Genomic DNA, 26,917 nt, shown 5'->3' with positions numbered 1-26,917 from the left:
AGACTCTACCATAGATAGTGCCTGGGCACACAGCAGGCACTCCATAAGTACTTGTTAATTTCCTAATTATGGTGTGATACTGTATTGGCTGCATTTTTAAAAAGATTTTATTTATTTATTTTAAAAAGAGATAGAGACAATTTGCAAGTGGGGGAGGGGGCAGAAGGAGAAGGGAGAGAGAATCTTAAGCAGATTCCAACTGAGCATGGAGCCCAACGTGAGGCTCACTCTCACAACCTGAGATCATGACCTGAGCCAAAATCAAGAGCTGGATGCTTAAGTAACTGAGCCGCCCAGGCGCCCCTGTTGACTGCATTTCTAAACAAATGTTTCTAAAATAAAGCAAAGGCAACGAGAGCAAAAATATTCAATCATTTCTTTATTTCCTATAATTTACAGTTCACTAGTTACAAAAAGGAACAACTCTCAGATGTAAAGGACTCCTAGGAAATTAACTTTTTAAGATGAGACAAAACAGATGACACCGAAAGCAATTTCATGGGTGGACCTGCTTTCTCGTCAGAGGTAGCGGTTCCTGATGTATTCTCGGTACATGGAGAGGTCTTCTTTTCCAAGGGGCTGCATGATACCTTGACTGGCCTGGATGTGGGCTTGGAAGATCTCTGTAGATTTTCTATCTACTCTTGGAGGCTGAACTTCATAGATATTGTCTTGTGAGAAAGCTGAGATAGGTGTTCTGTAAAAGGGAAGAGAAGACAAAGGCTACATGAAAGAAAATAAAGTGAAGGGCCCACAGGCAGCTATGGTCTCAAAGCATTCAAGAGCTACTGACCTTGACCATGTGATGTGGACTTAATAACGGGTTGTAGGCCCCCCACCCCCACCCCGCATTCTCTAAGCTGGCTTCCTCTCCTGCCCAGAGGATGGAGCTGGACCAGCACCTGCCTGGGAAGTCTTCTGTGAAGCACAGGCTAGGTGGGCACCCATTCTCTGTTCCGGCAGCCCTGGGGACACCCATGTCTGGGCACCCATCTGCCTCCCTCGCATGACTGGAGTAACTTTAGGTGGGGGCTGTATATTTTTTGCTCCTTGACACATCATAGGAACACAATGTGTTTTTTTGGTGTATTTATGGAATTAATTTATTTGTTCTAACAGTTATCTATGGTTTTTAAAGGAAGATTTAGTAGGAATCAGTGAAGTAAGAGATACTAATTCCTTCCTCACATTGATAAGAAGAGCAAACGAGTTTATACATGTAAAGGGCTCACTTAGCATAATGCTGGGCACACTGTAAGTGCTCAGTAAACGTGAATTATTATTAATAATTACAGGTGCATAATTCCTTATCTGCAATTCTGAAATCCCAAAAGCTTTAAGACCAAATGTCACTTTGATGGTAAAACCTGACCCAATTGAAATTCATTCAGTGGCATATCCTAACCTGAACCAACAATACCCATTCCATTTTGTGTGAATATTAATGTGTTCAGTTATCAGACAAGTCCTCACATCACACTGGGGGATGTACCATCCTGTTATGCTAACACCCCCAAAACTTTGAATTCTAAAACACATCTGGCCTCAGGCTTTTGATAAGAGATTGTGGATCTGTAATAGGCAGGCTCCTTCCTTTCTGGGGTATTGAAAAGCACCCAAGAATCTCTTTATTCAAAAATATCCCTCCATATCCCACCATCCAGGCTAACTTAAGGCTTGAAATTTCCTTCACCCACTGGAGAAGGTGTTGTCTCCAGAAAAGCCTCATCAAAATGCAGTTTGGTGTCTGACACAACCTTTACTCAATGAACACTGAGCACCTACATCCTTAGCTGAGAGCTGGCCTTCAAGGGATGAGTCAGTCAGCCAAGTCAGGGGTGGTGCAGAATGAGCATGCGTGTAGAGTGTGGATGGAAGGTCAAGAAAGTGCCACTGATGGGGAGGACGGGAAGCTAAAATGTTGTGAGGGACTCCACACTCTACCACTTGACCCACGGCTGGCCCTGTGAAGTGGGGGATACATCTTATGGCAAGATAACACAGAGGGAGAAGATCTGAAGACTCTATTCTGCTGGGCTGGAATCTAGCCTTACTCATCATATCAGAGGCATCAGGAAGGCATCCTGAATATGTGGCTGTTTGCTTAGCTGGGACCCCTGATGCTGGGGGCGGGGGGATACCTTGCTGTCAGGAGCAGAATTGGGCCTGAGTCCCAGTAAGTCTGAACCTGGAATGTCAGCATTTCAAGAGACATCAGGAAGTGGAGACACACAGAAGACAGGAGTCGAACAGTAACACCCCAATCCTCAGAGGATGCGTTGCAATCAAATGTGGATCTTTCTTACCCAGAAAACAGTCAAGGTAGCTCACTGTGCTTTGTCTGTACCTGGAACACTAGCACATCCTGCCATGGCTGGAGATGCATTACATTACATCAAAACAAAATATAGCTGGAGGTGGAATACTCTTCCTGGAAGCCAACCTCAACTGTTTTCATCTCAGGATAATACAGTTCAATTCAAATTTGGTATATAGTTTGTGAAATACCCCATTTTTTTAAAGCACTTAAATTATTTCACACAATCTTAGAATGTAACCTTATCTAAGGAAATGAAAAAAAAAAAAAAACAAAGGAAAATGATTTACTCAAAGTTAAAAAAAAAAAAAAGACCAAGGTGAAAGAATCCCGAGATGTCTGAATCTCCATCTGTCCTCCAGCCTGGCTGCAGTGCTTTCTTCGAAACACACAAGTTACAGTTATTCTGATGTCTGTGGAGAACACGCTGTGATGGTGAACAACTAGGATGATGAATACATGAACTCTTCTCAATTTTCCCTCATAAAAACATAGCAACTCTCTAGCCATTTACATAATTCACACTGAAATGTTAGAATTCTTTAATGGTTGATAATATTTAGGGTCAAACGTTTTTAATCTGAACCTTTAAAATGAAGACTCCATTAGGGTTTTTAGAGATTCTCCTCAAAGTACCAGCCAGAGCAACTACTCCTGAACCACATCACCTATACCTGTCTAGAATCTTCCCCTTCTCAAATCCCTTTTTCATATAGTATCTTACTTAATCTTCACACTTGCCCTGGAGGCAGGAAGCACTGGGATTATATGCTCCATTTCACAGATGAGATATTTAAAGTCGATTTTAAAATGGGACCAATGGTTTCTATCCTGTCTTGGAAGCCAGACCTTTGCCCAGAACCCTCTGTGCATTAATGAAGACCTCTCTGGCAGAAATCACACCAGACACCCAAGAGATGCAGGAAGACGCTATCTTGGGTACTAAACCTTAATGAGGCTTAAGGGGAAATGCCAAGTGACCAAGTCATTGTTTTGTCCTTCTGCAGAGGCCTCGGCTGAATATACAGGTGGGCAGACTGAGGAATGTAATAGCACCAGGGCACAGGAAGCACTGGGATTATACCCTCCATTTCACAGATGAGATTTTTTTTAAAAAGATTTTATTTTTTTATTCATGAGAAACACACACAGAGAGGTAGAGACACAGACACAGGCAGAGGGAGAAGCAGGCTCCATGCAGGGAGCCTGATGTGGGACTCGATCCCGGGTCTCCAGGATCAGGCTTTGGACTGATGGTGGTGCTAAACCACTGAACCACCAGGGCTGCCCACAGATGAGATATTTAAAGCCAATTTAAGGGATCCCTGGGTGGCGCAGCGGTTTGGTGCCTGCCTTTGGCCCAGGGCGCGATCCTGGAGACCCGGGATCGAATCCCACATCGGGCTCCCGGTGCATGGAGCCTGCTTCTCCCTCTGCCTATGTTTCTGCCTCTCTCTCTCTGTGACTATCATAAATAAATAAAAATAAAAAAAAAATAAAGCCAATTTAAAATGCCTGTGGACGTAGGGCTGGGACAACCATGAATGGGGCCATAGACCAGCCATTTCTGCCCAGTGCCTTTGCTTGCTTACCAGTAAATCAATCAGGAGTCCTCACCCTACTTCTTCGTAAACTGCTTCACTGCCATGTGGATGTCTGACATTTCACTAAGTCTGAAATATCAGCCTGAAATGGCATCAGATTGAGTGGCGGGTGGGTTTTGGGCTCCAGCACCACCTCACTATGGTTTCAAAACAATGTAGGGAGTCAGAAAATGCATCAACTATCCTCTTTGTCCTTTTTATTCTTCTAGATTCAAAGCCTGTATTAATCAACAAAATTGATATTAAAATGGCTCTTACTGGGTTTGGGCTGGAAAGAAGCTTAAGATATACTCAATATTTTTGGCATAATCAGAAAAATGAGGAGGAAGAGGCAGATTCAGAAAAACTCTTGTTTCTTCATTTTACTCAGACATCAAGAAGCCAGTTTCAATGAGCTCCCCATGGTCGTAAGGCAGGGGTTCTCCAAGTGTGGTCCCCAGGCCAGGCGTGTTAGCATCACCTGGGAACTTGTTAGAAATCTAAATTCTCAGGCCCTACTCCAGACCTACTGAATCAGAAACTCTGAGGGTGGGACCCAGAAAAGATGTTTAATAAGGCTTCCTGGTGATTCTAACACTTGCTAAGTTTGAGACTCTTTGGTCTAAGGAGGCTAAAATGTTATCTAAAATGCTAAATAAGATTTATTTTTGGTCAGTCAGTAGCACTGTACATGTTTACACCAGAAACCTTTTTTCAAATGATATACTACCACTAACCTTCCATCAACAATGATAATTTGATGTTTAATTGTAAATACATAAGCAGTGATATTAGATGCACCACACATTTCCTAATGAGGAGACACGTTTGATTTTCCCCATTGGCTTACACACCATTTCCAAGGTGGGAAAGAAACACAAAAACATCCAAAACCCTCACAAGGGGCCGCTGGTCAGCACCTTGTCTCTGAGGGTATTGGAGAGAGATGGATAACTCCATAATGCTTTCGAAACTACACGGAATAGTCTTTTTATTAGCTTAGATGGCATCTGTTTCTAGATTAAAAGACCAGTACTTAAACACTAAATGATGTGGAAATTGTGAAACTACTTTCTTTTATTCATTCCGGTGGAGAGAGCTAGCTTATTACTGCACTTTCATGGTGGAAAAGATGGTTCCACTTTTCTCTCTTGGCCATAAACAGAGGGAATTTTGTTTTCAACTTGTCCTCGGAGCCCCGTAAAGGGATAAGACCTACTGCCCCTAATTCAAATGCCAGTAGTATTTCTGGAGATAAAATATTATAATTACAAATGTGCAGGCTCATTTCTTTTTATCTACAGAACCTCATTCCATCTTCAAAGAAGAGCTCTGTATTTCCCCTCAAGGAATGTAACAGTCTTATTTAAAATAATATATTTGCCAGTTCATTTATGGGCTGCTTAACCCATACCTCTTTGGTACACTCAAACACCAAAGATCGATGACACTTGGCCTTAACTGCAATTCCCATTCACAGAAGAGAAACACTTCAGGCAGAAATTCATAAGATGCACCACATGTTCTTAAAGAAAATACTTACTTGTGCCTTTTTATGCCTTTTCTTAAATGTGGTATTCCTCACTTGGTTATATTATATGACCATGTCTGACAATAACCGTATCTTACACTTGGATGTAGAACTAATGTCTCAGTCTCCTTTAAAGTTCAATTCCTATTGAGGCTTTTTTTCCTAACACATACAGAATACTCAATAAACATGCTGCTCTGACAGGAAGATATTTAATTGGTCAGATTGAAATGTCTTCTGAATTCAGTTATGTCATGGTAATTTGTGGCTGGCCATAGAAAAATGGGACAATATTTGTATAATTTCAATAATACTATCCAGGTGATGATGCTTTTGCATATGTTAAAAGGTTATAGCTTTCCTGTGATTAGCATTTTGGCATATATCAAATCCCATTTGGCATTTCCAGAAAATTTAGTAATGGTTCTGGTCACAGAATATCTTTCCCCTTCTGTTGCCATCCCAAACTCCAAGTTCTATGTTTCTTTCACATCACCAAATAACTCTTTGTTGGTCATAACTGATCATTAGGTCATTTCTTTCATCATTTCCTCTGCTTTCTGAGAGAAAACTCTAACGAGGCCAGGTTCAAAATTGATCGGATGCTTCTGGTCTCGGTGGAGTGAAACCTCAGCAAATGCCTTAAAAGCACCAGCCCTTGATTATTTTTTTTTAAATTTTATTTATTTATTTATTTACGATAGTCATACAGAGAGAGAGAGGCAGAGACACAGGCAGAGGGAGAAGCAGGCTCCATGCACCGGGAGCCCGACGTGGGATTCGATCCCGGGTCCCCAGGATCGCGCCCCGGGCCAAAGGCAGGCGCCAAACCGCTGCGCCACCCAGGGATCCCCAGCCCTTGATTATTAATCTATCTGTCTTTCTGTACGTTTTACAATTAGAAAATAATGGCCCTTACCTAACCATTGGTAAGGTAACACATTGCCATGAAATAAATTTCTCTCTCTCTAGCCTTTACTACTGCTCAGAGCCTTCAGCCCTCAGTGTGTGGATGGCAATCTTACATTTTTTTTTTTTTTGGACGATCCATTGCTTCTCTTTAGTTGCCTTATTAGGTTGCTGGTATCTTTCCAATAAGGTACTCGTATATTGAAGCCGAGTCATGAATCTATTTTACCAAGATGATGGGGCGAGAATGTGTCTGCTTTATCATGTTAAAAACTCAAGAGAATGTTGTGTATTACTTACACTCTGTGCATAAGTATAGACACCTAAATCCAAAATGTAGCTCTTAGATGCCTAACTCTGGGAAATGAACAAGGGGTAGTGGAAGGGGAGGTGGGTAGGGGATGGGGTGACTGGGTGATGGGCACTGAGGGGGGCACATGACAGGATGAGCACTGGGTTTATACCGTATGTTGGCAAACTGAACTCCAATAAAAAATATATGAAACAAACAAACAAACAAAAAAGTAGCTCTTAAACTATACCCATCCAATATGGTAACCATTAGCCACATGTGTCTACTTAAATTTAGTTAAAATTAAATAAAATTTAAAATTAGCTTCTCAGTAGCACCGGTCACACATTTCAAGTGTCTGCTAGCCACATATAGCTAATGGCCACTGTTTGACACAGTGTAGATACAGATTATTTCTATCATCACAGAAAGATCTATTGGAAAGACTTAGAACCTCTTTCCTATTATTCTTTCCTCATAAATTCTGTGTACTTTTATGTCTCTCTAAGCCCATTACCCTAATAAATCTCTGTATACCATTTCTTATTCTTTGATCTTTTATTTATATATTTACTAGGAATATTTATATACTTACTAGGAATGCGAACTCCATTTTGATCACCTCTTTATCTCCAATGTCCAGAGGAGCCCCTGGCATATGGTAAGTGCTCAAAAGTTATTCATTGACTTCTAACTCTGGGAAACGAACTAGGGGTGGTGGAAGGGGAGGAGGGCGGGGGGTGGGGGTGAATGGGTAACGGGCACTGAGGGGGGCACTTGATGGGATGAACACTGGGTGTTATTCTGTATGTTGGCAAATTGAACACCAATAAAAAATAAATTTATTATTTAAAAAAAAAGAATGAATTAATGACATCTGGTTAAGGATTAAAATTTTACCTTGTTTTTTTTTTTTTTTTTTAATTTTTATTCATTCATGATAGTCACACACACAGAGAGAGAGAGAGAGGCAGAGACACAGGCAGAGGGAGAAGCAGGCTCCATGCACCGGGAGCCCGACGTGGGACTCGATCCCGGGTCTCCAGGATCGCGCCCCGGGTCAAAGGCAGGCGCCAAACTGCTGCGCCACCCAGGGATCCCTTACCTTGGTTTTCTAAATTCAGAACCTGATTTCATTGTGATTTGGATTACTTGAGATGACGAGGAGGTTAGGGTTTCCCACTAGAAGCCTTGCTCCTAAGTTCCTTTCTTCAGATAATCCATATGTGGACAAGGCAACTGAGGGCAGGCTGGAGTGCCTTCTAGCAGGGTAAAGCCATCAACATTGGTCAAAAAACAATGGTTAGGCAGAAGGGGTGAGTCCTTATTCTCTAGAGGTGAGAAAACAGCGACTCAGGCAGATTAACAAAGTTAATAAATGGCATGTGTCAACCTTCAAATCACCTCTAATAAAACAAAAGGCAAAACACAGCCCTCTATTTTGGGATCCGAGAAAGCAGGCACTGCCTCTATTCCCTTTCACAAACCTGTCATGCCAATTTCAACACTGGCCGTATGGGTCAGCACTCGTTATTTGCTGCCTTGCCCCTCTTAGGGTGCTTTCACATGTCTTCGGGTATATACATGTGATATCATAGAGTGAAGGTGACAGGCTTGAGGGGCAGAGTCCTTACCCATGTGTTGGGAAATTAAAGCATGTTATTACCTGCTGATGCCATTCTAAACATTATCAAGGTAAAGAAATTAATTTACTTTTTTATTCCTACTAAAAGACAGTAAGTCTATATTAACACACAAAATGCTATGAATCTATGGGGCCCATGGGTGGCTCAGTCAGTGAAGCCTCTGACTCTTGATTTCAGCTCAGGTTGTGATCTCGGGCTCAGGAGATCGAGCCCTCCCTTGGGCCCTCTGCTCAGTGGGGAGGCTGATTCTCCTCCTCTCCCTCTGCCCCTCCCCCTGCTTGTGCATGTGTACACATGCTCTCTCTCAAATAAATAAACCTTTTAAAGATTTATTTATTTGAGAGAGAGCGTGTGTAAAATCCTAGAGGAGAACGCAGGCAACACTCTTTTTTGAACTTGGCCATAGTAACTTCTTGTGAGATACATCCATGAAGGCAAGAGAAACAAAAGCAAAAATGAATTATTGGGACTTCATCAAGATAAGAAACTTTTGCACAGCGAAAGAAACAGTCAACGAAACTAGAAGACAACCTACAGAATGGGAGAAGATATTTGCAAATGCCCTATCAGATAAAGGGCTAGTATCCAAGATCTATAAAGAACTTATTAAACTCAACAGCAAAGAAACAAACAATCCAATCATGAAATGGGCAAAAGACATGAACAGAAAATCACAGAGGAAGACATAGACATGGCCAACAAGCACATGAGGAAATGCTCCGCATCACTGGCCATCAGGGAAATACAAATCAAAACCACAATGAGATACCACCTCACACCAGTGAGAATGGGGAACATTAACAAGGCAGGAAACCACAAATGTTGGAGAGGATGCAGAGAAAGGGGAACTGTCCTGCACTGTTGGTGGGAATGTGCACTGGTGCAGCCTCTCTGGAAAACTGTGTGGAGGTTCCTCAAAGAGTTAAAAATAGACCTGCCCTACGACCCAGCAATTGCACTGCTGGGGATTTATCCCAAAGATGCAGATGCAGTGAAACGCCAGGAGACCTGCTCCCCGATGTTTCTAGCAGCAATGTCCACAATAGCCACACTGTGGAAGGAGCCTCGGTGTCCATTGAAGGATGAATGGATAAAGAAGCTATGTATACAATGGAATATTCCTCAGCCATTAGAAACGACAAATACCCACGATTTGCTTCGACGTGGATGGAACTAGAGGGTATGATGCTGAGTGAAGTAAGTCAATCGGAGAAGGACAAACATTATATGGTCTCATTCATTTGGGGAATATAAAAAATAGTGGAAGGGAATAAAGGGGAAAAGAGAGAAAACGAGTGGGAAATATCAGAGAGGGAGACAGAACATGAGAGACTCCTAACTCTGGGAAACGAACAAGCGGTGGTGGAAAGGGAGGTGGGCGGGGGTGGGGGGTGATTGGGTGATGGGCACTGAGGGGGCACTTGGCGGGATGAGCACTGGGTGTTATGCTATATGTTGGCAAATTAAACTCCAATAAAATAAATAAATAAATCTTTAAAGAAAATGCTATGAATAGAATATATGATCCCTAACAAAGTCCAATTATTTCAGCCTTATTATGCCACTGAAAGCTAATGCCATGTCACAGAAAAATGGACAAATCTGATTTCTTTATCTACAAACATGTCCAAATACTTTTAATAGCTGCTGTTGTAACAAGATGATTGTACTGTCCTCCAGCAGAGACACTGAAAAGGAGATTGGAAATCTCATAGGCAAGTTAAAATTCATTAAAGGGCAGATGACAGTAATGCCAGTCTTTAAATGACCCACCACAGAAGAAGCAAAAAGTGGTGATGAGAAGAAGGTGAAGAATATAATCTGTGATGGTGGAACATATAATGTATAACCTCACAGACCAGAGACACAGGCTGCTGTCTGTATGGGAGGCCCTTCAGAGGCTCAGCAATAAGCAACCTTGACTCCAAAGAGTAGACTAGGTCTTTTAAGATTTTGATAGGACAGAAGTAGGTGGCATTTTGGTAATGGAGAGAGCATGAAGACAGCAAAATCCTTATTGTGTGTTTTCTCAAACACTCATCTGCCTTCAACCTGTCAGGGAGCCATGTCAATGACAGGCCAACCAGAGAAGCACTGTAGTCTCACAACAGTGGAAGATTTTATGCCTAAGCCTAAGCAACAACAACACAGAACAATTATTTATAGAACACAATGACCTTAATATATCTCAAAAGATTTATGCATTTGTAATGTCTAAGGCTGCTAAACCATATCTTTTGAAGACTCATTTGTCATTTTTCATCAGATCTACTAGATGAAAAAATAGCTTATGTTTACACACAGACAGGATACACACATAAAATATTTATATATGATACTTATTTATCCTTGTATACACTCAAATACAATATATATTTATGCTTACGTACATTATATACACATATGTTGTTTAGACATAATGCTGTGGAAAGATGCAATCCATATATTTCAACCTTCCCCACAAAATGATGTACTTTAAATGACTCTATGTGAACTCATTTTTATCATGTTCGTTTTATGGACATTTACAATGTGCAGATACTGAACAAAAAGTATAGTTGATGAGTGTTTGGAGTAATGGAACCAATAAATCTAGACAACATATTGTAACATTTACTATTTCTTAGATAGAGTTGGAACATCTTGCTCTTAAAATGTGACTTTTTATATTGTCATATGTAAAAGAATCAGTGTAATACACACAAGGGCCCTAGAGGCTGTTATACGTTTGTCAGGGAAAAGTTTTTGGTTACATTACATCACTGCCATATGTATATGTCAATTAGATATAAAAAATTAACAATGCTTACCCAATTTTTACCATGGAAAAACTACTGTGCTTCAGAATTATCAACGTATTTCATTTTTATTGTAAAATAAAATAGTCACAGGAAACCACACAAAATGGACACATAGAAATATTTTAAGGTGAACACCACCCAGGTCAAGAAATAGGAATTCTGGCAGCTAAGCAAGCCCCTTTCATGTGCCCCATTCCCATCACAACCATAGTAGCCATTATCCTACAGGATTCACTTCTTTGCACTTTGAAAAATGATTTTTTCATTCAAATGTGCATCCCTAGGCTTTAGTTTAATCTTTCCCATTTTCAAGAGTGTGACATGCCTTTTTTATTTTTTAAATTATTTTTTAAAGATTTTATTTATTTGAGAGAGAGACTAAGTGAGAGCAAGAAAGAAAGAGAGAGATAGAGAAAGAGCACAAGAGCGCACACAAGCCAGTGGAGGGGCAGAGGGAGAGGGAGAAGCAGACTCCCCACCAAGCAGAGAGCCAGATGCAGACTGATCCCAGGAGCCCAGGGTCATGACCCAAGATGGAGGCAGATGCTAACCGACTAAGCCACCCAGGTGCCCCCACATGCCTTTTAATCTATAGATTCTCTCTCCCTTCTTTTCCTTACATACAATTCATCGGTTGAAGAACCCAGGTTGTAGTTACTCTCAGCCTGGATTTGCTGACCGCATATTTATGATGCAATTCAAAATGCTCCTCTGTCCTTTATATTTCTGCAAGTCAGCAATTGCTTCCAGAAGCTTGGTGAGAATTTGCTTCAATTGCTTCGGCAAGACTATAGGTGGTGGTGTGTTGTTTCATCAGGAGGGTCATACTGTCTAAGTTGTTTATCTCTTTTGAGGTTAACAGCCAATAAAGCTCAATGCCTGCATCTGGTAACACTGGGGATTGCCAATGATAATTATTTCTTTTTCATTAATTAGTTGTAACAGTTTTTTTTTTTTTTTAGATGCTTTCCCTCACCTCTTACTTGGTTATCCAGTGGTATAATTCATACGATTCAAAGTCTTACATGCTTGATTCTTCCACTTTATTTTCCAGTTTTCTGTATAATGAAATGATTCCCTATAATCTGCCAAAGTGATCAGGATTTTTAAAAAAACATTATAAACTTATGGATGTAAACATACTTGATGAGTCCCATTCCACTGCAATTATTACTATTATTGAAGTTCAAACTGTCCTATCTTTGTTCAGTGGGAGCCTTTTCGAGTTCACTCCTGTGTCCTCTTGATATGATCCCAGCAATTTTAATAGCTTTCTTGCTATCTGGATTGACAAGATGTCCCAGGTTCTTTGTCCATTTCCTGACACTGACCGGGAATCAATGACATCTCCCAGAGCTCTGGTTCCTTTCAGTGGGGAACTGGTATTTTCAAGACCACACGATGTGGGTACTAGGGATTCTCCTTGTTACTGGGCCATTGCATGTGTGCACATGTATGTACATACACATTTATGTGTGTGTTTATGCCATGCTGAAGAGAGTCCTGCATATCAAGGACAAAGAGGATGACAGAATTAGAATAGCCCATAATTATTGATTTGATTTATCCCCTGTTGAACATACGTCAGCACCGGAATAACAATACTATTGCCACTAATAAGATTCTTGAAAACTCTCTATCTTCATGGCTCCCTGAAGCACCTCCTCATCTTTTCAGAGTTGTACTATAGCCACATTGTTTGAGCATATAGCCACTCACACACTATGCTCTCTCTCTTTTAACCTGCATTTTGATTCTATACATTTCTAATTCACATTGGTCTTTAGGTCACTGGCTCTTGAGTCATTTTAATTGTCTAAAGCTCATTCTCCAGTACCTTCCATAAGAAGGGTTCATGGGAACAATATGCCAAGTTCTTACTTGTTGGTAAGTTTGTCTCTGCTTTTATACTTAAAAGATTTGGAAGTAATATCCTCAGCTCGCGTTTTTTTTTTTTTTTTCCTTGAGAGTCCTAAATATAGTACTCCATTTTTTTTTTTTGATATAAAGAGTTGCATGTAAAAAGTCTGAGGATCATCTAATTTTTTTCCCTTAGAAGTCTTCCCTTCTGTTTGGATATCTAAAGGATCTTTTTTTTTTTTTTTCCTTTAAAGTCATTTACTTACTATACTGTAACATTCTGGGTTACTATTCTCTTGTATGTGGTGTGCTCTCTCAATATGGAGTTTTAGGTAGTTATTTATTTCAGAAAGTTTTTATGGCATTACAGTTTTTAGTATTTTTTTGTTCTCTTTTTTTAAAAAAAGATTTATTTACTTATTTGAGAGAGAGAGAGGTTCAGAGGGGCAGTGGAGGAGGGAGAGAGACAGAATCTCAAGCAGACTCCCCACTGAGTGTGGAGCCTGATGTGGGGCTTGATCTCATGACCCTGAGATCATGACCTGAGCCGAAATCAAGAGTTGGATGCCTTAACCTACTAAGCCACCCAGGCACCCCTACTATTTTTTTGTTGTTGTTCCCTTGCTTTATTTTTCTTCTTTGAGACTCCTATTATCCATATTAAATCTTCTTGACCTACTGCCAGTATTTGACACTTTCTCTTAAATCTTTGTTCTTCTTCATTTCTTTTTGAAATTTTAAGTTTTGTATTTTAAGCACATGTTGAAATAGAATCATTCAGTTTTGATCTCCTTTACTGACACCTTCCTGGCATGCTTTCATGGTCTGCAGGGAAACATTCCTGCTCTGTGTTCTTCTGTTCTTTTCATAACTTTATATGGGATTGGATCTTGATACTTTTCTGACACTTGTGATGCGAAATTAGTTTTCCTGAGCCTTTAGAAGGTGTAGTTCAAGAAAGTTTGGTGGATTGACATAACTCCTTCTTTGGTTGTTTTTGTGAAGCATTCAAAACCATGGCACGCCACTTTCTGAGATGTCTTGAACCTCTCCCCTTTTTCTCCTTTTCTATTTTTTCATGTCCACTGTCATTGTCTTGCTCAATTTGGACTCCATAGGGAGTAAGAGGGGTCCCCTGAGCTGGAAGGGAGCTTTGGTTGTTTGGTTTCAAAAGTTTATGTGGCCTCGACTGCCCCATCTCCTTCCTGAATCCACCCAGAAACCCTGCACTCAGCTATACTGAACTGGGTAACACCCCACCCCCACCAATTTCAGCTGCTGTGCTCAAACTGGCCTATAGTGATTCTAGTTCACTCCTGTTAGCTATTCAGATGCATCAGATACCCTGTTGTTCTGGCCTATAGTGATTCTAGTTCACTCCTGTTAGCTATTCAGATGCATCAGATACCCTGTTGTTCTTTCCCTGCTTCTTCCTCTTGTACAAACACTGATGGAATGCAGGTCTGGTGGCTGTTGGTGGTTTACCTCTACCACCTGCTTATATTTTGGGATCTGTGGGGATATCTTACCACCTCGTTTTGAGGTAAATGCCAGTGGGTGCTTGGTTTTGCTACCTAGTTGTTCTGTTTTTACGTGAGGATTCAGAGTTTTAAACTATGTTGTGTTGTTGTCTTCTTCCCAGAACCAAGTAGGCATGGCTCTTATTTTAGAGGGGGTAAGGGCAAAGGGAGAGAGAATCTTAAGCAGACTCCACACCCAGGGTGGCAGAGTCTGATGCAGGGCTCGATCCCATGACCCTGAGATCATGACCTGAGCCAAAATCAAGAATTGGATGCTTAACCAAATGAGCCACCTAGGTGTCCCCAGGATTAGCTATTTTTAAAAGAATATTTTTCATCTATTTCCAAAGCTGATTCCTAAATGTGATACATTACTGCCTGCATGGCTATACTGTCCTTGCTACCGAGGTAGATATTGCCACAACACCTCTGCTCACCCAGGCAAGGCTGCTCTGAGGGAAAGTCTTCTCCAGCTTGATTCCCATTTCTACTCTATCAGGACTTGCTTTCCTCCAGGACAGCTGTATCCTGCAGCTGTGCAGATGCAGCAGCTATTCAGTGACGCAGAGACCTGGGGGAGCCCATAATCTTGTGGTTCATCTGCATCTGGCTAACTCGGCAGTGCCTATGTAGTAGCAGCAGTCCAAGCAGAGTTAGGAAAATTTAAAAACTGCCTATCAGCTACTCTTTTATTGCAGTGGATGGGAGATGGCTGGTATACCAGTTAGATTTGGGTCACAGGGCTTAGTGGACAAGGCAGTCCTTCCAGAGGGCTGCCCAGGTTGCTTATTCCACTCTCCAGGCTGGGTGCCTTCACCTTTCTTGCCTAATGGGAGCGAGGACTGCTAGTGTAAATGACAGTCGTATGTTTCCTATTCTCTCCCTTTCTGAGAGTTTTATTTTCCTTTGCAACCACTGTATATTGGGAGCAGACAGGTAGTCTTTTGTTTATGGGTCAGCAGACTACAAGAAGTCTCATCTGGACCTGATAAAGACGGCTGCGCAGAACCCAGATAGCAGTGTTTAGCTTCCCCAATATCTACCTGAACTCCTTCCAGTGTGCAGGAGCTGAAACATGGGGAAAAAAATCCCAGACTCCCTTGCAATTCAGGTTCAAAATGTGGTTTAGGTTCTACTCACCACATGTACTCACAGGAGGCTTTGGTTTAGAACTGAGTTATATGGAAGGAAGCAAGCTAATGGCTATCAGTTCTGCTGACTGCAGCAACACGTTCTTGGGTTGGTCACAGCAGTGGTGGCTTCCTGATTAGAGTTGAGGGGGCAGCTTCTGCACCCAGCAGCTACTTGTGATAGTTTCCTGAGCAAGGCAAATGCAGAAGCCGCTCTGTGGGTTTGCCATATGGTTTTGGGAGTTGTTCCTAAAAGCCTGGTCTAGAGTTTTTTTCTTCTTTAGCCCTCCAGTTGATTCTGAAAGTCACTTAAAATCCTATCATACATCATTTTCTGTTTAATCTATCTAAAATGGGTTGTTTTCTGCAACTGAGCTCTGACCAACATAGCCTGCCAATGAACAGAACACATACAGCTCTGGCTCTCTGTTGCTTTATCAAAGGGCGGGCAGCCAGTTTTCTCAGGTGACCCCTGTTCCTAGATGGGCCAAGCAGGACGGGGATACTTCCAGCAGCCGGGCATGAGTATGTCTGAAGGAGCAGTCCAACACAAGCACATTTATGAGTGGCAATGGTGGTACTTTTTATATGTTGGCCATACCCATTGATATCTTTATTTGTCCACGTACAGCAGAGCGACACTGTACATTCTGAGAACTGCAAAACAAAAATGCCGTTTGTGTTTTAAAAGAACTTTTGGGTTTAGAGAAATGAAGCGAGATGATTTTCCAATCTAAAATATGTAAAATGCTTCCAATTTAGCGATTTATAAACTGTATGGTTTCCCTCTCATGTGTAGGGCACGCGACCTATCTTAGTATAAAAAGAAATGGCAGTTTTTCCTCTCTTTCAGCTATGTTTTATTGCAAACACCAGAGGAGCAGCCAGCGATATTTGGCTCCATTGTTTTGCAGGCTGTGACTTAAACATTTCAGCTGTTGTGTGATGACAGCATGCTCGGCTTTCAGCCACAGGCAACAGGGGCTGGTTACCCTGTATGGCATTGGGGCTGTCCTGCCAACAAACGACAGGTGGCACATCAAACACGTAACAGCTGTTCTCAAAGGGCAAAGAATGTAACTGCACCTCCCAGAGTCAACCTCTCCCTGCCTGATGCAGGCCCAGACTCTCCCTTGGGTACCTGGTCATCCATCAGACATTACACAGTGACCTCTGGAAGCAATCTGTGCCTTCTGTCCTCAAACTTCCTGGCACAGCAGCGGCAGTGTGCCTGCCACTCCTGAAAACTCACACCACGGGGTTACAGTAATGGTCATGTGTCTTTTTTCCCCTCACAGAGGGGAAAATCCCCAACTTATATTCTTCACGCCCGCTCAGAAATTTCTACCTTTTCGGTTTACAAAATGCTACCACTGACTTTGCCATATCACATCATTACATCCATGATATCCCGCATTGTTTTTCTAATAAACTTTTTATTTTAGAACCCCTTTGCACTTATAGAATCATCGTGCAAAGTACAGAGAGTTCCCACATAGCTGCACCGAGGTTCCCCTGTTATGAACACCTTCCATTAGTCTGGGACATCTGTTGCAATTAATGAACTGATACGGGCACATTATTATTAGCTAAAGTCCATACGTGTCCATTCAAGAACCATTACATTCACTCATCATGTCATCTTAGGCTCTTCTTGGGGGTGACAGCTGATTTTCTTGGTCTTAGATGACCTTGATAGTTTTGAAGAGTGCTAGCCTGCATCTTTTCAGAGTTCTCCTTTACTTTACTAACAAGGAGAATCACAGAGAATGGTCCTTTGGAAGGAGGTATCAGATGGATCATGAGCCTTCAAATCAAAACCTAACAGACCTGAGTTTTCAGAAAGACTCCCATGGCTTCATTTCTGTCAACATTCATCTGTGATGGAATGTTGGGGCTGCTGCCTGGTGGATATGTGGACAGCCGCTGAGGGAACTCCTATGGAGCAGGGGCTCCCTAACCTGGCTGATCATTATATTCAAATGGAGGCCTTTATAAAACACAGATTCCCAGGCCTTAGCCCAGATGTACTGAATTAGAATCTCTACCAACAGGGTCTTAAATTCTGCATTTTGTATTCTGTATTTTCTTTAAAAAAATAATGCTAATTATGTATTTAATATAGAAAATTATAAAGCATGGCCCATAGTCTGTTAGTATTATTATAATAAATAAAAGTATATATGGAAAATTTAAAGAGTAACCAAAAGTCCAAAATGAAAAGTGAATGCTTCCCTATAATCTATTTAACCATTTTCTACGGACATTTTGGTTGTTCTGTTTTTACTGATGTCCTTTGTTTGCTTTGGGATTTGTACTCCAACAAGTTCCCAAGATATTGCAGTGTTATCAGAGATTAGGAACCCACCAAATAGAAGAAATTCAATGTCCTTCAGCTGTGGAGGGACAGAATGGCCCTTTCAGGATGACATCCTTTATAAAATCATAAATCCCTGCTTTTGCCTTCTTCCCCTGAACAAGTCAGCCCAAGAGCCATTAGATGAGGCAGAGCCAAGGAGAGGCAAGCCTGTGACAGCCTGTGGGTATCTGAGCCCAAGTGGAGTTAAGAAGGCATCCACACTGGGAAGGAAGGCTTGAAGTGGGAAATCGGAGGTCAAGCAGGGTATGGAGGGCGTCCCTATAGAGTACAGATTGAAGGGAGTTAAGGTCTGAGTGGGTGAGGAGGGTATCCATGTGTAGGGGCAGCCTGAGGTGGTATGTCAGGGCCTGAGCAGGGAGAGGCAGGTGTGGGTATCAGAGGGAGGGGTGGCCTGGGGTCCAAGGCGATGAGGAGGTCATTCATGAGGGTGGGTGCCTCTGCAATGGAAGTCAGAGCCCGAATGGAGGGTGTCCATATGGGGAAAGCAGTAGATTCAATGTTGATGGCAGACTGATTATATCAGGGGGATTAATCAAATAATAAACCTCATAAGGGTAACAGGAACCAAGTTTTCAGTTGAAGAAAGAAGTCTCTAATATGGAAAGGGAGAAGGATAGAAACCCTGGATATCCTACAATTAGAGGTATCAGTATGAACTTACAGATTTAAATATATGTATATTTAAATTTACTATACTTATAAATTATATACACTTGTATTATATACTATATAAAGCATATGTAGCATATATTTGTATATACATATATTTGTGCACATTTGTATTTATACATATGTCTATACATGTTTACACAGATACATATGCAAATGTGTTCATGTCTTTCGAGTGCACCTGGGGGCAGCAACACCCCAACAGCAACAGATACACCTAGTGCCCAAACCTTGGCTTTTATACCATTTTCCACTAAAAAGAACCAGGGATCCTTGGAAAAATGACTGATTTCAGGGCTGGGGCCAGGCAAAGAACATGATGAGCTTAGAACATCGTGTGCCAGAAATCAAGGGAAGTGTTCAGAGAATGATGAGGACATGTCCAAAGAACACAGGAACCAGGTTGAAGGGGCTCAGGTGAAACTTGGGATAATTTGACCATCAAAATAAATAACGGCAGTAACGGATTATATCCCATTGAATAAAATAAGAAGTCAAGACCCCATACTGAGAGAAATAACTGAACAAGTTGTAAGCTGCATAAAGAACAGGATATTTACGTAGTTTGAAAGTATCTCCTACAAAATATTCATCGATTAAAAGAAAAAAGAGCAACTTCATAGGGGAAGAGCTCACAAGGACACCACTTTCAACCAAAAGATGGAAATAAAGATCATTAGTAATGGGATAAATTGAAATTGTGTGCCTCGTGATAGGATGCAATGGAAAGAATACATCATCACTTCTGTGATATTCCTGCGTGTATTCATTTTGTACCCTAAGCCAACATTTACTACGTCCTAGTTTCCGGGGGTTAGGTGATTGTGGTTGAAGTCAAATAGCCAGGGTGACAGGCAACTCAAGGTTTAACCAGGGCTGGAGAATCCACTTCCAAGTTCACTCAACATTGCTGGCAGGCCTGTTTCTCACTCGCTGTTGGCCAGATGCATCAGCTGCCATGTAGGCCTATCCACTAGGGCTGCTTGTGACGTGGAAGCTTGCTTTCCACAGAGCAAGTGATCCAAGAGATCACTTCATAACTTAATCACTTCTGCTATATGCTCTGGGTCACAAAGACCAGCTCTGGTACCACATGGGAGGAGACTGCATAAGGGGGGGCAGGTAGATAACAGGAGGTGGGGCCAATCTGAAGGTTGGCTACTGTACTGTGAAGGTCTATAACCTGAAAATAATCACAACAAACCCAAATCCTTGGCCACTGTACAAAATAAATGGCCAGTATCTGTCAAAGTGTTGAGGTCATGAAAATCAAGGAAGAAAGAGGAACTCCAGGGTGAGACAGACTGAAGCGACATGACAACTAAACACGACGTGAGATGTGAAATCAGATCCTTTTGTGTTTAAGGACATCATTGGGACAACTGGCAAAAACTTGAATGGGCTCAGGGGATTAGCTGGTAGCAATGTATTGATGTTCATTTCCTGATTTTACTAGATTGTAAATTGTGGTTTTGTTGGAGAGTGTTCTAGGGTATACCCACTCAAATGCTAGAGAGACAGAACATCAGGCCTGAAACTTACTCTCACATGGTTTGGGGAGGGGAGCATGTTCTTCTGTAATTGCAACTTTTATGTAAGATTGAGACTGTTTCCATATTAGAAATGAATATAGGGATGCCTGGGTGGCTCAGCAGTTGAGCATCTGCCTTCGGCTCAGGGTGTGATCCCAGAATCCGGGATTGAGTCCCACCTCAGGCTCCTCATAGGAGGCCTGCTTCTCCCCCTGCCTGTGTCTCTGCCTCTCTCTTTGTATCTCTCATGAATAAATAAATAAAATCTTTAAAAAAAAAGAGAGAAATGTATATAAAGACCTATGACAGAAATTTAAGTGTCTAAGGGGAGAAAATCCTAATTCTGCTACAGGTAGAATTTACATGATGGTATTTTTTGTAGGTCAAAAATGTATGAATATTGGTAATTCCAAAGGGTTCATCTTCATACAAGAGCACCCCAATGAACTAATCAATATCGAAGATAATGGAATTATACATTTCAATAAAAATACAAAACAACTTACAGTGTACCTTTCATGGATCTCTCTCCTGCACTTACCCACTCTTTGTCTAGCATCCCTAGCATCTGCCTCCCTGTACACCCCCTTCCATCAGCACACAGAGAAGCTGCTAAGAATAACTCGATCTTAGAAACAATCCCTTGATTTCATAGTCCCCTTCAGATACGTTCCTATTTCTTTCCACTCCTTCGCGTTTTTTGAAAGAATGGCTTCTATTCCCCATGTCCTCTTACTCGCCCCCTATTTTTTTCCTTAAACTCATTCTAAATGGGTTTGCAAAGCTACCACCCATAAACACTTGCTCATCAAGGCCATCAACTTTCCTGCTGATTTTTCTGTCTTCAACACTGCTGCCCACTCCCTCCTTCTTGAGACATTTTCTTCCCTTGGTTTCTATAAGACCATATTTCTCTTCAGTTTCCTTTTTTTCCTCTTTAGCTTGTATCCTCGCCCCCTACAATTCATCCTCCAGAAAGCATGCACAGTCATCTGTTACCGATGTGAACTGGAGCATGCCAATCTACCCAAAACCCTGCAGTGGCTTCCCGCTGGGCAGAGTGCGGCTAAGCCTTCATGGGGGTCCTGTGAGATGTGGCCCCTCCCAAGCCCACCCCCTCCCATATGCATCCTTCTCGGCCTCTCACTCAGCCTTCTACCTGCTTCTCAGACCCGCCAAGCTTGTCCCTACCCTGCTCTTCCACATTTGCCTTCTCTGTTTCAAACATTCCTCTCCAGTTATCTTGGCATTCCCAGCGTCCTCTGCACTCCAGTCCCAGCTCACATGTTAACTCCTCAAAGAGACTTTCCCTCAAAACCTAACCTAAAACAGATTCCCACCCTTACTGCCCCAATCCTTCTCTCCCATCATGTTGGCTTGTGTTCTTCAGAGCACATATCCTAATAGGAAATGGTGTTATTTACCTGTTTATTTGTTCAGTGCTCGTCTGCTTGTCCTCGATCACAAGTGCCCCAAGCATCTCGTCAGTCTTGTTCTTTACCGTACCTCTAGTGTCTAGAACAGTGCCTAACACATAGTAGGTGCTTAATAAATATTTTATGAGTAAATGAATCACCTGCTGTTTCAAACTGCTAATGACCTCAAGACATCAGAGGTCTCATTGCTATGATAATGATAGAATCTGAGAGATGACCTTCCTTCCAAGTCACTCTGTCCCCACTTAGATAAAATGAAGCACCTCTTCACAGCACGGCTGGCAGGTCAGGTGGTTATCCAGCCCCTGCCTGAGCACTCTCAGGAAAGGGAGAACTCACGACTTTTCATAATGGAATGTTTACATGTCATTGCTGAGAGCTCTAGATGTTGGAAAAATCTTTCTCTTCAGTGACCCTAGATCTTCCTCCATGTTTCACTCCTATTAGTCCCTAAAGCAACTTAAAAAAGCTCTGCTTCACCTGATAGTGGCTCATATATTCCTTGAGGGAGTGAGCACATGACTCCTAATTCTCTTCTCCCAGATAAATACTCACAGCTATCTCAACACTTCACGTGACATGAAAAATGAACCAATACCGTGTCCGATGAAGGCCTATAAAATTTTAGCAACTTGGTTTAAAGCAGTAAAAGCTTTCTGATGTCTTACCTGAGAAAAAAAATGTAAGAGTGCCCTTGAGTATTCAGAGAGCTCGGTCTCATTTCTCATGACCGTCCTTCTGTTCTCTTAACACCTGCTCCTCTGCCTCACAGCCTCCCTGAGACTGAGTGAACTGCAGCTGTCACTGCCGGCCAGGCCCAGGAGCATCTTCTCCGAGACAAAGACCTGTCTTTGTCAGCATATCATTATGGCTCTATATTCTCATTTCTGGATAAATTTTACATTTTAATAAGATGACAGAGAACTCTCGTGATGTCACTCTTTGCTAATGAGCTTTGTGGCAAGGGCTCCTTGCCAAGGGCATTAAACAGTTTATTCTGCGAGCGAAAAACCAGTTTGGATCTGACTCCTCTTTGGGCTCTCATTGTGTATGTAGTGCCGGAGGAATAACAGATGGTTGTGGTTAACAGGCAACCGCCTAGTGCGTATCTGTACCCTGTGACTTCCACAATAGAGTAAGCACTCTATAAATGCTACTGAATGAAGGAGTGAGTGAGTGAAGGAAGAAACCAGTGAAGCAGACGGTCTTGGAACTAGTGCTCTACTTTACCAGGTGAGGCTGTGACAGGGGATTCAGACCTCAAGAGTACCAGATGCAGGACCAGACCCCAGGGCTCCTGTTTCTCAGGCTTAGAACACCTGCCACAGATTCATGCTGCCTCTCTTACTGGGCATCTGTGCAAATGAACTTCCAGTTAACTTATGGGGCACAAGGAGCTTTTTTGTTTTTAATGACTAAGCCATTGTAGATGATTTCCTCATATCTGACTTCCCCAAACTGATGATTTCAAGCCAATCACAGTTAGCCCACAACCCTTGGCACTGACACATTTCAGGACTGGATGTGACCCAATCCTGGCCATGGAAGCAAGAGGAAAAGTTCTCCTACCCAGGTTCTGGTGCTCCCTGCTGCTAAGGAGGAGATACTGGGAAAATGTCCATCTTCTCCTTTTGGCGCTACCATGTCTGATGGGGGCACTTGGATCTGCTGTGGCTGTCTTGATACCAGTCTGAAGATGCAGATACAATGAGGATGGGAGCCAGAAGCTTCCAGGAAGCGATCCCATGAAGCTCCTCAGCCAACTAATTCTGGAGCCACCCTATCTGCAATCTTTCAGTGAGGTGAAATTATAAATCATCTTATCCTTTATTTATTTTTAGATTTTATTTATTTATTTATGAGAAACACAAAGAGAGGCAGAGACATAGGCAGAGAGCAAAGCAGGCTCCTCACAGGGATCCTGATGTAGGACTCCAACCCAGCACCCCGGGATCATGACCCTAGCCAAAGACAGACACTCAACCACTGAGCCACCCAGGCATCCCACCCCTCAACACTCTTAAAACCATTCCTGAGGACCCCAATATGCTTAAATGTTAACATAATATGTTTTAATGAAAAATAACTACAATTTCCAAAACAAAAGAAAGTTAGTGACAAAGGAAGTAATGTTTGACATGTTCATGATCTCTAATGTCTTAATACAAGACAACTGAATTCTTAAATCTGTGTCTGGCTGAATCTGTCATGATAGGTTGTTTTGGTTGAAGTATATGAAGAAACTCTGACCTCACAGAGGTATGTAGTTAGAAAATGAAGGAGTATTTTATAAATCATTCCAGATAATTGTGACTGTTTTTCTTTGATACTGCACCATAACTTGACAAATTTTTTTAAAAGATTTTATTTATTTGAGGGAGGGAGAGTTTACAAGTGCATAAGAGAGGGGAAGAAGGGCAGAGGGAGAGGGAGAGGCAGCCTCCCTGCTGAGCATGGAACCAGAGGCAGGGCTTAATCCCAGGACTGTGAGATCATGACCTGAGCCCAAGAAAGATGGTTAACTGACTGAGCCACCCAGGTGCCCCTTGACAAGTTTCTTAAAGGCTAGTTGCAATAGAGATGTGACAACACAATACTGACATTAACAAAAGTTTGCAAGAAGCTGATTCCAAACCTTAAGGATTAGTGGAGGGAGTAACTGCAGATGTGGTACAATTAGCAAGAGAAGTAGAATTAGAGGCGATGTCTGAAGATGGGACTGAATTACTGCAATCTTGTGAGAAGATGTTAGTACATGAGGAGTTGCTTCTTCTTCTTCTTCTTTTTTTTTTTTTTAGGAGTTTGCTTCTTATGGATGAGCAAAGAAGTGGTTTCCTGAGATGGAAACAATCTACTCCTGGTGAAGATGCCATGAAGACTATTGAAATGCCAACAAAGGATTCAGAATATGATATGAACTTAGTTGATAAAGCAGCAACAGGATTAGAGGGGACTGTCTCAAATTTAGAAAGAAGTTCTATTGTGGATAAAATGCTATCAAACAGCATCTCATGCTACCAAGAAATTGTTCATGAGAGGAAGAGTCCATCGATGCAGCAAGACTTCATTGTTGTCTTATTTTAAGCAAATGGCCAGAGCCACCCTAGCCTTCAGCAACCATAACCTGATAAGTCAGCAGCCACCAAAATCAAGACAAGACCCTACACCAGCAAAAAGATTATAACTTGCTAAAAGGTGAGCATTTTTTAACAATAAAGTATTTTTAAGTTAAGGTCTGCACATTGTTTTTTCAGACATGATGCTATTGCACACTTAATAGACTACACTGTAGTTTAAACATAATTTTTATATGCACTGGGAAACAAAAAATTCATTTGAATTGCTTCATTGCAGTATTGCTTTATTGAAGTGGTCTGGAACCAAACGTATAATATATCTGAGGTATGCTAGCAATTTCATTTAGAGTTCCCAAAAAGATACCCTAAATTAAATTTTGCTCTTTTTCTGTTAAATATTTACTGATTCTTCTGAGATTATCAGAATGTTTTTCCTAGCTCTATTCTATTATTAAAAAGAAATGTATCTAACATAGTAACTGTAGTCCATGTGCTTTCCTGTTTTCTAACCAAATCATAAAGGAACTATCAATTTAGCTATTCATCTTTTGAAATCACCTAAAAGAGTTTTATTTTCAAAGAAATATTACTTTGATGTACAGTGGTGGTTGACTTTATTTTAACATTAAGTAACAAATTTCTAACACAAGTATACAGAGTAAGACAAAATGGTTAAGAAAGTCTAGATAGTCCCAATCCCTTTTTACTTCTGGAGAAGGATAGGATACATTCTATCCAGATATTCTGGGGCTTAATTAGTATTTTGGTGACATCACACATACAGTAGAAAGAAACCATGACCCTTTACTAATGGATGTAAACCACCTTAGAGAGTTTTTCACAAGCTAATGGAAAATGGGTTTGGGAGGAAATATTTTTAAAAATGGAAAAATTTTCATTCTTTTCAACTGAGATCAAACTGCCATAATTTTTTTAATCATAAGATTATAAGAGCAAGTTAAATATAAAAACAAAGCAAAACTTTTAGAGCTTCATGTATTTGAAAACAACAGGCAAATGGAAATCAGAAGTCATGGTTCTATTCTAGGCATGCTGATCATGGAACTCTAAGAGCTAGTTACATATGGGGAAGGAATTCTTTTGAAGAGCTTCTGCAATTTGGTAGCAGCAGGGAACTGAAAATCAGAAAAGTATGGATCAAGGTGGTGACATAGGTCATTCCTGACCTCAGTCCCCTTTGTAAGACCAACTGGCAAATATCCATAGACAAGACAGCAATGTGAAATCTCAGAACCCATGGATGATGCTGAAGCACCCACTTGGAAAACAAAGACCGAGAAGGATGACCTTAGAAAGGTTAAGAGGAGTGGCTACACTCTGATCACATTGCCCCTTCCCAGGGGCACAGCACCGTACCAAGAGGGGCCCCCTGGGCCTATGGTTTCTACAGTGGGAGGAAGAAAGATCCAGAAATGGACATCCAGCTCCCCCAGCATTGCAGGGTCCTTCCCAGGAGGCCCATTTGGATCTTGCCTCACAGGGGTCACAGGAAATCTGTAGGACTTGACCACTGAGAATCAGAAGCAGAGAAGGTAGGCAGGGTTTACAGTAACCAGTACTCAATTTTGGCAGACTACATTTCTCTTTGCAGCTGTGCCCCAGCAGAGATCCTAGGCAGTGGCTGTGCTTATCTGCTTAGCCAAGCTGGTGGCCCTGTCTGGCAAGGGGGGCTCGGTGGGCAGTGGAAATAAAAGAATGCTAATTAGTATCACAAAAACATATGAATGTGTAATACTCACTGGTAATAGTAAATATATAATCAAAGTCAGATTCTCTAATATTGTAATGGTAGTGTGTAATTTATTTTCAACTCTAGTTTAAAGGTGAAAAAAATAAATGCCTAAAAAAATACAGTAATTTGTTATTGGATATATAATATAAAAGATGTAAACTATAACATCGGGAACCTAAAATGTAAAGGGAAAGAGATGTTAAGGTATACAGTTTCTGTATGCTATTGAAGTTGTCATTACCAGTTTAAAATAGGTAACAAAAAGAGCTACAGCATACTACTACAAAAAGTCATCGTATCACAAAGGGAAGACAATTAAGACTAGAAGCAAGGAACAAGGAAGCTACAAAACAGAAAGCAATGAACAAAATGGCAAGAGTAAGTCTTTACCTATCATCAATTACTTTAGACATAACTGGATTAAATTCTCCCATCAGAAGATACAGAGTGGCTAAATGGATAAAACGCAAGATCCAACAAC

The 26,917-nt window shown here is 41.4% G+C and overlaps 1 protein-coding gene across 1 annotated transcript in view; it reads right to left on the bottom strand.

The window, feature by feature from the left end:
• Nucleotides 1-361: 361 nt before the first annotated feature.
• FIG4 (FIG4 phosphoinositide 5-phosphatase) overlaps nucleotides 362-26,917 on the bottom strand; it is a 122,686-nt gene continuing 96,130 nt past the window's right edge. The window contains exon 23 of the mRNA XM_055330220.1: nucleotides 362-697. Within this exon, the coding sequence (XP_055186195.1) occupies nucleotides 520-697 (178 nt within the window). The 3' untranslated portion in view covers nucleotides 362-519. The remainder of the gene's footprint in view (nucleotides 698-26,917) is intronic.

Source organism: Nyctereutes procyonoides, unplaced genomic scaffold (assembly GCF_905146905.1).
Source record: "Nyctereutes procyonoides isolate TBG_1078 unplaced genomic scaffold, NYPRO_anot_genome, whole genome shotgun sequence".
NCBI classification, from domain to species: domain Eukaryota; kingdom Metazoa; phylum Chordata; class Mammalia; order Carnivora; family Canidae; genus Nyctereutes; species Nyctereutes procyonoides.
Note: the sequence above shows the minus strand (reverse complement) of the source record. Positions and strands in the feature narration are given on the sequence as shown.